The sequence below is a fragment of the Chiloscyllium plagiosum genome, unplaced genomic scaffold (assembly GCF_037043375.1).
Source record: "Chiloscyllium plagiosum isolate Xiang-an unplaced genomic scaffold, Cpla_swu_hap1 HiC_scaffold_33, whole genome shotgun sequence".
NCBI lineage: Eukaryota > Metazoa > Chordata > Chondrichthyes > Orectolobiformes > Hemiscylliidae > Chiloscyllium > Chiloscyllium plagiosum.
Genome location: NW_028270171.1, coordinates 18206099 through 18218886, shown reverse-complemented (window position 1 = coordinate 18218886; position 12788 = coordinate 18206099). Strand labels below are relative to the sequence as shown.

At 41.8% G+C, this 12788-nt stretch overlaps 1 protein-coding gene and 1 long non-coding RNA gene across 3 annotated transcripts in view; one reads left to right on the top strand and one right to left on the bottom strand.

Annotated features, from left to right (window-relative positions):
- LOC122542260 (uncharacterized) overlaps window positions 1-12788 on the bottom strand; it is a 73775-nt gene that overhangs the window by 23866 nt on the left and 37121 nt on the right. The window contains exons 3-4 of the mRNA XM_087978313.1: window positions 8742-8839; window positions 8436-8642 (exon numbers count right to left, since the gene is read on the bottom strand). Of these exons, the coding sequence (XP_087834439.1) occupies window positions 8765-8839 (75 nt within the window). The 3' untranslated portion in view covers window positions 8436-8642; window positions 8742-8764. The remainder of the gene's footprint in view (window positions 1-8435; window positions 8643-8741; window positions 8840-12788) is intronic.
- The window catches only part of LOC148141231 (uncharacterized), a 43660-nt gene that overhangs the window by 16764 nt on the left and 14108 nt on the right, over window positions 1-12788 (top strand). Inside the window, exons 2-3 of one of the 2 annotated variants that reach the window (XR_015752566.1) lie at window positions 978-1109; window positions 1850-5596. This is a non-coding gene — a long non-coding RNA (uncharacterized LOC148141231). Of the gene's footprint in view, window positions 1-977; window positions 1110-1849; window positions 5597-12788 lie in introns of those variants that run through there. The other variant, XR_015752567.1, reaches the window with a different exon arrangement.

Genomic DNA, 12788 nt, shown 5'->3' with positions numbered 1-12788 from the left:
ACTGTCACTACGCCCACTGACTCTCAACACTGCAAACTGTCACTAAACCCACTGTCACTAAACACTGCAAACTGTCACTAAACCCACTGACCCTAAACCCTGCCTACTGTCACTTAAACCCACTGACTCTTAACACTGCACACTGTCAGTAAACCCACCGACACTAAACCCTGTCAACTGTCACTAAACCCACTGCCACCAAACCTTGCCGATTAACACTCTGGCCGGGAACTGCAGTTTTACCATTTGCTTGCTCCCTGTAAAGTGCTGGCTGCACACTGCCAAACAATTTTTTTTTTTAATTGCTTTGATGGCTCTGGTCACAAAAGGCATGGCACCAGTTAATGCAACTCTTGCACAAAATTCAAATACAATACTGCAAAAAGAGTGTTTCCTGCAAATGCTGGGAACATGGAAAAGCAACAGCTTTATCTAACTCATGTGAGACGATGTCCCAAGTTACTTCACAGAAATATTATTGTGCTCACTGGTAGTATCCCTACCCTTGGACTTGGAGGCTCAACTTCAAGTCACATCTGCTCCTGAGGTTCATTAGAAAATTAGTTTAAAAATTATTATAAAGCCAAGTACTGACTCACTTTAGGAGATAGATTCTGGTCATGAATATCTTTAACGGGAAAAACAAAGTAGAGAGGACGAGAGTTTTTGAAATTCATTTATACAGTGTTGACATTATTGGCCAGACCAGCATTTATTGGCCAACCCTAATTGTCCAGAGGGCAGTTAAAATTCAACCACATTGTTCTGGTCTGCAGTCACTTGCAGGCCAGACCAGGTAAGGACAGCAGTTCCTTTCCCTAAAAGACAGCTAGGAATGTACATTAAGATATATGGACATTACAGTATTTCAACATTGTACACTGGAATTCTGGGCAGAAAATCTCTGAAGAAATGTAACTCCCATTATAACATTTTTTCTCATGGGAATCTATAATTCACTTGCAGTTTTTTTTCAGGAACAGAACCATAAAATGAGTAGTGAAGTCTTGCTTCAATGGTTTAGAAGATACATTTCTGCTACATCCTGGGAAAAGGCTGGTGAGTCTTCTTCATTGCACCCCATCTATGGCAGTAACATCCCTCCTGAGGTAAGGAGAACAAAACTGCACATTGTCCTTCAGCGGGTTGGATTGCTCAATTGGCTAGACAGCTCCTTTATAATGCACAGCAATGCCAACAGCATGAGTTCAGTTTCTTCACTGTGGAAGTAAATAGCTTAGCAATGGAGAGGATATGGGTAAGAAACTCAGCTCAGGAATGAACACGGTACTGAACTTTTAACCTCGGGACAGAATAATGCTAAAATGTTACACTAGTATTTCATTGTCTGGTGACAACTTGATTTGCAATGTAGTCTGGACACTTAAATCACTCTAAATTGGTTCAAGCTAGATTTATTTTTCATCTTGAAACATTAATGTGCAATTTCTGGGTCTGTGAGCATGCCCTGGATAAAACAAAACTGGTCAGAATGGAGCTATTTCTGTTTTTCACTATGCTCTTTCAGAATTTTGAGTTCTACTGGCCTGGCAAGACATCAACCCAAACTTTCAGGAGGAATACAGATTGACACTAGCACTAAAACTGTACTAGATGGGAATAAGATACAGAAAAGTGAAAGATGGTGAGCTGCAATCTTAACAGCCATACAGTTGATGATGTCAGAGGGTGGGGTTAGAATCAGTGATAAAGACAAGGAATTGTGGGATATTAAATATTTTTGTCTTCCATGTAGCTGCAATGTTGATTCCCAGAGACAACAAAAATTGTTTTAATTCCTGCTTGTCTCTAAAGACTTGGTTATTTTCTTCCTTCAAAATTCAAACAGATTGCAATCCCAGGAAGAACCAGGATCCTATCCACCAACATCCCTGGAGAGGATTTTATAAGTTAAGCATGTGACAACGCTGTGGCTTTAAGAGGTTATTTTGTCCTGATTTCTTTTAAGAGAGAGATTGAATGAGAGGTTCAGAGCTGGCTAGTTAACACCACTTCAGAAAACAGCTTGAGAGGTCATGGGTTTGTTTTTAAATGCAGGCTGAATGGGTGGGGCCAGGTCCCCCAGATCAGAATTTCTGAGTTTTGGTTTTTCAGTAGCTTCAGAAGCTTTTAGGGTCTCAACAGAGTGGGAAACTTTTATTTCATAGTCATGGAGTCATATAGTTCAATGCTGCTATTCTTTTTGGATTTTGTCTCAATTTCTTTTCCTTCTGGACTGGATAACTGTAAGAATCTGTGTCTGAATTTGCCTCTTTGCCAAGGAATGTATTTATGGGATGTTGCTATATTGGAATAGTTAATTAGTAATAGTATCTAGTATTTTGTTAAGTTTTTCACCAGAGTTGTTATTCTAAGTTTGTCTTACTTTTGTTTGTATTTTAACTATAGGGTTTAAATAAATTGTGTTTTTGCTTAATAGCCCTGATGAAGGGTTGTGCCTGAAATGTCGACTCTCTTGCTCTTCAGATGCTGCCTGACCTGCTCTGCTTTTTCCAGCGCCACACTTTATCGACTCTTTTTGCTTAACATCGAATAGTTTGAGCAGCCATATTGCACCTGGAACAGAGCATTTCACATTTATCCTTAACATAAGAAAAGGTTAGAGTCTAGGCTACTTACCTGAAATATTTTGAAGGGGTCTGGTCTGGTCCATAACAAACAGAAAATTCCATCTTTGGGGTCAATAATGCTTTCACCCGCTAAACATCTTCCTCCACCAACTTCGCCACAATCATCACAATGGGGTCAACTTCTGTCCTTCTAATGGCCAGTGCTGGTCTTCAATCCTACACCAGATATTTATGCTGCCATCTCTTATTATGGACCAGATCAGACACCCCATCCCCCTCAAAATATAGGAAGGAGAAAGCCTAGGCCCTATCTTACATATTTATTTACAGGGAAGCATACAATCCTATTTCGAGATGTCCACTAGACGAGTAGCCTAGACAGACTTTAATCAAAACACATTTTTTTACAACACAATTATTCAAAGCATAAGAATTGTTATAAATTTAACTCTATTGAAATACTTAACAAGATAATATATCACATAACTATTCATTATCAACTGTTTCAAATAGACAGTATTCCATAAACACACCCTTGGTAAAGTAATTTAGCAAACAGTTAAGATTTTCACATACTGTCTCTCACCAGTCCATCAGAATGAAGACTGAAAGAAACACTCTGCCTCTTTTTATAAGGAAACCTCTTTTCTAAAACTCGAGTAGCAGAGAACTCAAGGTGTTATTTTAGCAGTAGCAGGAACCTATCATGAACTGAAAGCAAAACTAAAAACGTTCCTTGGTCTGATTGAGCCCTAACCCGACCCACTCATGCTTCTTTTGTCTAATTTTTAAAAAAAGCCAGGGATTACTCAAAGCTGTTTACCAAACGTCTGCGTGAAACAGACATCTCTTAACCATTGTGACAATATCTCTCTACAAGAGAAACTGCACAGAACATATCTCTCTTAAAGGCACAGTACTGTTACACTCTGTAGAGTCTCCCTGCTTTTGGTTTGAGTCCCCTCTGATACTGGTGCCCCGATGGAGGCCATAGGTTATTTCCAAACTGTACTCTGTTTCAAAGAAGCCTCTAAGGCATGGTCATACACCCTATTGCTCCAGTCTCCTTCAGAATCCCGTACAGACCTTATCCCAGAGGATCAGTTTTAAGCAAGTTTTGCAAGCTTTCCAGTCTGGTATTTGTTGGAGTCAACTAAAAAAGTCTGACTTGTTTAAGAAGACAAACTGTGACAATGCTGCAACTTGCTTCTAAACTCAATAAATTATTTGAAGGCAGTTCATAAAGATGGATACCAGTTGACAACAGAGGTAGGAATGGGAGTTAAGACCCAACAGTCTGAATGGGATTACTGCCGTTTCCACATATTCCACACTTTTCCACATATTCCTTCACTCCTGGACTATGTACTCACCTACTGTCAAATTTCAGCAATTTCCCCCAGTTCTAACAGACCTTAATTTGCTAAATGTGACTCTCCTGGCCATCTCAGGACTCCCCTACGCACTCCCTAAACCCTATCTATGTTTAACAGCTCTGGGATTCATTGTAGTTCTTCTTGATCTAAGAACAGGCTGCAACTACTTTGAACCCTGGTAACTTCCTCAAAGTTCCTTCACTGATCCCACTAAGGATCCCATTTCCAATTTGCTCAATCCTTGCAGGACCATGGGATTGGGTTAGAACACCTACAATTACATATTATGGCTTATATGTATATAAGTAATTAGGTGGAAGACTGGTTTGTGACACCAACAACGTAGGTTCAATTCCTGCACCAGCTGAGTTTATTATAAGGACACTCCTCCCCAATCCCTCCCCTTTTCTGAGGTGTGGTGACCCTCAAATTAAACCAATACCAATTATCTCTCTATAATGAGACAGCAGGACTACAGTGATTTTAATTTAACCTTTATAAATATAAATAATACCAACTTCCGATATTTGAAAAGCTTAGAAAAACACATAGTTCTGACAGACAGGGAAGTCTTTGGGGAGAACAGCAAGCTATCAACCTCCCAGAGTCAGGAGCTATCAATCTTCACAATGGAGGTGAGCAGGGTGAGAATGACAGGGTGAGAGTGAATTGCTCGAGTAGATTGAACCATACATCAATTTCCCACAACAGTCTGACTAAAAATGAATACAAACAAGACAAAAGAAAGATAGTAATCAATGCAACCAGATGCACATAAAGACCTGATGACAATTTTCCTCTCAGTGGAACTTAGTAGTAGTATTGTGTCTGCTATATTAAGTACTTCAACATGCAATTCTCTTGGCTTGTTAACTTTGTTTAATAACATATACCAGCCATAGAATATGCTGTTTCACTCTATCCCATTATTGCTGAACTCACATATACCCTCAATGTGCATTAACCATTGTTCCTTATCATATTACTTTGCACATTACTGTTCTTGTAAATATACAACCTCAATGTGAAATGTCTCAGGAGATTTGCTGGTAGTGAAGAATAAGCCTTATGTGACTTGCTGTCACTATGACTCAATATTGATATGGTCCAAAACAGATCCTGGAGTTCGTTTTGGTTCTTTGCTAATTAATATTGTCCTTGTTGGAGCAAATAGCCCAGATACCAGTGTACTGAATCAGGTGATCTCACTCCAGTGCAGTCCGGCACTGCTCTTGAACTGTGCTGGAGTGAAATCACCTGTTTGGAACCCTTTGAGCTACATGCTTCTCAGTGGTTAGCACTGCTGCCTTACAGTACCCTCACCCTGTCACCCTGGGCTCAATTCCAGCCTCCAGGGACTGTTTGTGCCGAGTTTGCACATACTCCCTGTGTCTGCGTGGGTTTCTTTCCAGATGTTCCAGTTTCCTCCCATAGTCCAAAGATGTACAAGTTAGGCAGATTGGCCATGCTAAATTGCCCAAAGTGTCCAGGGAGGTGCAGGCTTCGTGAATTAGCCAGGAGAAATATGGGGTTACAGGGAATAGCGTGGGTCTAGGTGGGATGCTCTTCGGGCAGTTGGTGTAGACTCAATGGATCAAATGGCCTGCTTCCACACTGTAGGGAATCTAAGATTTGGAGTGCAGTCCCAATCCTAAAATTGTTTCACATTAGATAAAGACAACATTCAGTTTTCACACTGGGTTCCTGAATACCCAGACTGAATATTAAATGTAACATTAGTTTGCAACTATGGGAACAAGGACTGTTCTATCAAATATACTGTTACTAAGAAGTTGGTTGGAGTGGGTAGCTGGTTTGCAATGCAGAACAATGCTAACAGTGTGGCTTCAATTTCTGCATCGGTTGAAGATATTATGAAGGGCTCTCCTTTACAACCATTCTCCTTACCTGAGGTATGGTGACCCTCAGATTAAACCACCACCAGTTGTCTCTGTCTCTCTAATGAGAGAGCAGCCCTGTGGTCTGGCAGGACTATGGCAGTAATACCTTTAGGTTGCTATTACATGAGGCCAGATGAAATGAGATTTCCCTATTACAGCATTCCCTGATGCTGAAGAAACATCATGGAGCCAGATTGAGGATGCCTCACCCATTGTATGCTCCTATCACTACAGTTTCATTCGGATAGCACTTATAAGAGAAAAATATCTCTGAACATTCTATCACGATGTAATGAGGCTGTTAAGGGGATCAGAGAGATAAATGCATCAACCCTGATCTTTGCATCCAGGTTCTGCAATCAGACTTGAATCCAGAATATTGTGACTCAGTGAGGCCAGAGATAACTTTATATAGCAAGAATTAATTCTGAGCTGTGTAACAATAGAGTGGGTACACTGGGGATGACGGCTGCGATGGTTAATCTTTTTATTTATTTTTTATTTCTTATTTATAAAAATTGTAGTTTTAACAAGGGGAGGGAGGATGCGGGGCAGGGACATTAATTATTCAGGCTAAGTTTTCATCCCATCTCACTCACTGTCATTCTTTGTGAAAAGAATTTTAACAATGAATGTGAAGATCACACAGAGGGAACAGGGGTAGCAACTCTGCCCAATTTCATCCATACTTGATGTCCAAACGTAGGTGTTCTTTTTTAATTATTCATTTATGTGATGTTAGCATTGCTGGCTGGTCAGCATTTATTGCCCATCCTTGTTCCAAGATCAAGGCTGACGGTCCCGTGCAGTACTGAGGGGATGCTACACTCTGAGAGGTGCCTTTCTTCAAATGTAGGTGTCATCCAATGTGTTTTTCTGGATAGTGCAAAGGAGCTGGAACCTTAGCGCCAGGGGCACCACAGTGAATGGTAGCCACCCCAAAGATCAGCAAAGACTAGGCTTGAAATCTAGCATTCCTGGTCTATCTGACTGGATCAACCAGCAAGATGGCTTTGCTCATTGTGATGGTTTGTGGTGGACTGGAAGAAAAAGAGTCAAAACATCTCAGAATGTTCCTTTTCATGAATGAAACTGTGATGTGACTGGGAGCTAAAGGTTTCATAAGTGGTGGTACTTGTTAGACCAGGGTATCCCAAATGTGATCTGAAACCCTAAGGGGAGGTTGGGAGCTGTTTGGCAGCAAGAAACTCGAACTGAGTTGGAACAACCGTGCTCCCTATCTAACAAGATCCTGCGCTCACATCTCCTCACATGGGGTGGCACGGTGGCTCAGTGGTTAGCACTGCTGCCTCACAGCACCAGGGTCCCAGGTTCGATTCCAGCCCTGGGCAACTGTCTGTGTGAAGTTTGCCCATTCTCCCCATGCCTGCATGGGTTTCCTCCCACAGTCCAAATATGTCAGGCCAGGTGAATTGGCCATGCTAAATTGCCTATTCTGTTAGCTGCATCAGTCAGAAGGAAATGGGTCTGGGTGGGTTACTCTTCGGAGGGTCGGTGTGGACTGGACTGTTTCCACACTGTAGGAATCTAATCTAATCTTATTTCCTGTGGAGAGTTTGCAACAATATTCAAATCTCTAAATAGAGTCACAGAGGGAGAAGGTTTGGGGAGACCGTGTTAGACATGGCATTCTAGTAATAAGCGCAAGTAATCTGGTATGATGCAATATTTACTCTGCTTGACACAAATATTTGTATGTTGATGTGAAACACAGAAAAAGAGAACACAAGGTTTTAAGTATGTGATTACTAGATTTTGCAGGCAGGTCTTGAGCTTGGCACTGCTTACAGGGTTTGTGATGCAGTGATCTGATCTCTCCCCAACAACTGAAGCCTGCTGGTCCACTCTTCAGCAAAGGCCAAGGTTAGGATGCCCCAAAATATTCTCTCTCAAGCTTTCTAAAGTCATTATCTGTGAGTATGCTCTTCTCTTCCTTCTTCACTTCCCCTTTCTCTGGGCAATCCTTTGCTTTCCTTCCTCGACAATAATTCAAGACCTAAAGTTAACTTTTTTTTAAAAATTAAGATTTTATATTGAGAGTTAATTTCCGCATCAGTTTTGTCTGGCAGCCTGTGTGCTAAACTGAAGGACGAAACAGCTTTATATTTCTACAACACCATTCACAGAATCGCAGAATCATACAGCAGAAGGAGGCCATTTAGGTCATCATGTGATATCATTACTCCCACATTTGTCTAATTTCCCATAGGTCCTGCAGAACACGTGTTCGCCCCAGTGTCCTGGCCAATATTTATCCCTCACTCAACATCACAAAGGCGCATGATCTGGTTATTGTTACACTACTGTCTGTCGGATCTGGCTGTGTTTCAATTGGCTGCCATGTTCCCGTCATTACAACAGAGACGCACACTTCAGAAATTACTTCACTGGTTGTAGTGATGAAAAGCACGATAAAAATGAAAGTCTTTCTCCTTTTGTTTAGAAAGGGCTGACCATCTGTTTTAATGATATTGGTTGAGGAATAAGCATTGGCACTGGCAGCACTCCATTGCCTTTCTTCAAAATACAGCCCTGCGATGTTTTACCTGAGAAGGCAGCCAGCACCTTGGTTGAAGGTCATATCCAAAAGGCTGAACCTCTGACAATGCAGCAGTCCCTCAGTCTGAATATTGCGGCAAGTTTCTAGACTGAGACTTTGAGGTGAGCGTGTGACCCACTGAACCACGACTGACACATTCTTATGGGTCCAGTCCTTTGTCCAGCCTTGTCTAACGCAGCTTCAGAATCCAGTGCTATCAACAAAGTCAAGACGTTTTTGAGCTGGCTTTCAATCTGCAAAACCTCGACACACGTGGGAGATGGTGAGAAACTGACGTGTTAGAAACACTCACCTGTTTAGTCACATTGCTCTCAGTCAGGAATCTGGCACTGGGTATGTACTGGAGATTTTCCTCTGTGTGATCTGCAGCCTCTTTCTTCCGATACTCCTCTGTGGAAGCAAACAAGACTCACATTAACTCACAGATATGTAACTACCATGAATACTGATCAGTTAATTTTCAAACATAAGATGTAGAGAACATGTTCCTGATTAAATGTGACTGATGTGATAGTCACTGATAAATCCAACAGGGAATTAAACAGCAAAGCAGTTCGAATATGGAACTCATTGTCAAATGGAGCATTTGGGAAATTTAAAGGGAAATTCAGCAAAATAACAGCAGGTTTGTTTGTGTTGTAGTGGATAGAGCTTTTATCTCTGGGTCAGAAGTTCTGGGTTCATGTCCCACTTAAGGATTTCATGGCCATGTGAAGACGAGTTCATAATCTGGCTGAACAATTTAATTCGCAGTCTGTAAATGTTTCCCAAAGGAATGTGGCAGGCAGTGAGAGCAGGTGAGTGTCTTGCCACATTACACGCTAGATGTGAGGAGGTGCCACTCAATTACAGCTTCTGGAGACAGGCTCATGACCTGTTCCATAGCTCAGTCTATGTGACCATATATTTCATCTTCCAGACCTTTTTCAGTCTTCCATTGCTAAGGTGGTTTGATTCTCTGAATACAACATCACTGTTAGTGTGTTCGTGCAAACTTGATGCCAGCACTACAACCAAGGCATTAATATGTTTATTTTGGAATTAGTCCATTTGATAGTTACTGATTGTTATATCAGAACAAAAGAGCTTTAGGGTCAGAAAGAGTGATCCTTCTCAATTATACTCTGATTTCACTGTCTAAGCAATCTACCCTTCCATTTCTCCACACTGTTAGAGTCCTCAAGTCCCTGGATATTCCATCTCACCTTTTCGATATATCACAATCCCAAATTCATTGAAGGAGTCAAAATATCAGAATACCTTCTCAAAATTACCTAAAAAATAGCCGTACACCATGATCTAATCAATTGGTAGAACAGGACTGAAGGGCTGAATGGCTCCTACATATTTGTATGAAGTAGCTACAAATACGCAGGACACTTGGAATGATAGAGTCATACAGCACAGACACTTCGGTCCAACTCATTCATGCACATCGAGATTCCCAAAATAAACTCGTCCCATTTTTAGATTCATTTGTGGGACTTGGGCATTGCTGGCTGACCAGCATTGGTAGCCCATTCCTATTTGCCCTTGAGAAGGTGGTGGTGAGCTGCCTTCTTGAATCGCTGCAGTCCACTTGCTGTGGGTTGACCTACAATGCGGCAGGGAGGGAATTCCAGGAGTTTGACCCAATGACTGAAGGAATGGCAGTGTATTTCCAAGTGGCAGGGAGGGGAACTTGCAGGTGGTGAGTGGCTGGGAGGGGAACTTGCAGGTGGTGGTGTTCCCAAGTACCTACTGCCCTTGTCCTTCTCGATGGAAGTGGTCATGGATTTGGAAGGTGCTGTCTAAGGATCTTCTGTGAATTTCTGCACTGCATCTTGTAGATTGTACACACAGCTGCTACTGAGTGCTGGTGGTGGAGGGATTGAATGTTTGTAGATGTGGTGCCAGTCAAGCAGGTTGCTTTGTCCTGGATGGTGTCAAGCTTCTTGAGTGTTGTAGGAGCTGCACCCATCCAGGCATGTGGGGAGTATTCCATCAGATGCCTGACCTGTGCCTTGTAGATGGTGGATAGTCTTTGGGGTCTCAGGAAGTGACTTACTTGCTGCAGTATCCCTAGTCTCTGACCTGCTCTTGTAGCGACTGTGTTTATGTGGTGAGTCCAGTTGAATTTTGGTCAATGATAAGCCCAAGGATGTCGACAGTGGGGGATTCAGTGATGGATTTGTCTGTTTTTGCCACATATCCTCTAAACTTTTCCTTTCATGCACCTGTCCAAATGTTTTTTAAATGTTGTAACTGTACCTACACCTGCCACGTCCTCTGGCAGTTCCTTCTACTTAAAAAACACCCACTGTGTGAAAAAGTTGCCCCTCAGATCCCTTTTAAATCTTTCTGCTCTCACGTTAAAAATTATGCCCTCCAATTTTGAAGTGCCCTACCCTAGGAAAAAGACCTTTGTTATTCAACTTATCTGTGCCCTGCATGATTTTATAAATCTCCACAAGGTCAGCCCTCATTCTCCTACACTCCAGTTAAAAAAAAAGTCTCAGCCTGTCAAGCCTCTCCGTATAACTCTATCCAGTCTTGGTAACATCCTTGTAAATCTTTTCTGCAACTTAACAACATCCTTCTTATAGCAAGGCAACCAGAACTGTATACAGTACTCCAAGCATGGCCTTGCCAACCTGGGAACACACCAAGAATGCTGCATACAGATTTGACCTATTCTCTATCTGTGATAGCAGTGGAGTTTGTACTATTGAGTACATTTGAGTCTGTGATAGACTTGTGGCTAGATGGGCCACTTAAAATGATGAATTTATGAAAAATAGACAATAAATGAGGCATGCTGGGAAATTGAGACAAGCCTTGACCAAAAGTGACTGTGCTCTAATACTCTAGAATAAACAAGCTACAGAATCCAAACAGCTGCAGCTATAGACAGTGTAGCAACTGACACAGCAGCTGCAAACAATATAAAGTACACTTGAATTTGAATTGAACAGAATCAGTCTGAATGCCATCCCCAGGACAATCGGAATATCGGGTTGTTTGCGAGACACGTGGACGCCTCGTACCCTTATTTGGAGAGGACAACACCTCCAGAAATGGATGCCTAAGGATCACCCTGCCATCGACATGTTAACGCCTGGTTGGGTCCAATCGATCAGGGTGATCAAGTCATGATTGATCTTTTAGAGGACACTGGAGACCCTCCTAAAAGGGCACAAACAACTACTAAGTATAAGAATCTCTGCAACACCACCCTTGGAGCGGTAACTCAAGACCAAACACCAAGAAGAGAAATCACCCCTGGGACCACCACGAGAAGACGACCAGACAATCATCACCACATGGATCAAGATCAAGATCTAGTGTGGTGATATATGATCATCCACAGTTAAGTTAGAGCACAAGATAGTTGATTAGATTTATAGTGTAAATTGTTAGTTTATAGTGCATTTTGTTTTGATACTATTAATTGTGTTAAATAAATAAATATTATCATTTATTACTGTTAAGTGTCGACTCGTAGTTTCTTTGCCAGATATAAGAGTTCAACAGATTATTGATCAATAAAGGAGTCATAGGTTGGGAGATGGCTTGGCAATTAAATGGAGTTCAGGGCAAGATCAGCAAAAATCTTATTGAATGAAGAAGTTTATGATAGAGTGGGCAAATGTCCTACTCCTACTCCTTACGTTCAAACGCTGAGCACACACACATTTCTTTTAGAAGGGGAGTTCTATGAATTTGTACCTGGAACAATGATGTATAGTTCCAAGTCAAGATTGTGAGTGGCTTACAAGGGAACTTGCAGATGGTGTTCCTCTTGTGCATGCTTGTGCCCTTGTCCTTCTAGGTTGTAGGGGTCAAAGGTCTGGAAGGTATGCACATTGGCGAAGGCACAGTGCAGATAAAACGGGCCAAATGGCCTGCTTCTGTGCCATAACAATTCTGTCAATTCTGAGTTGCTGTAGTGCGTTGGGTACAGGGTACAAATTACTGCTGCAGTGTGTTGGGACCATAGGGAGTGAAGATTGAGAATTGGAAATGGGGTGTCAATCAAGCAGGCTGCTTTGTCATGGATGGTCTCAAGGTTCTTGAGTGTTGTTGGAGCTGCACCCATCCAGGTAAATGGAGAGCACTCCATCACACTCCTGACCTAACGGTCAATAGAAGGCGACTTATTTGTGTGGAATTCCCAATCTCTGGCCTGCTTTTGTAACCACAGTACCTGATTGGCTAAGGAGGGCAGTTCAGATGAAGGAGCAGTTAGAGCTGCACAAGGATAATTTAGAGAGTTCTGTGATTACTAGACCAATTGAAAGGAATTCTTTCCACCAAAAAACATTTGAGAATTAGCCTCACAGAAACCATTTATTCTTGG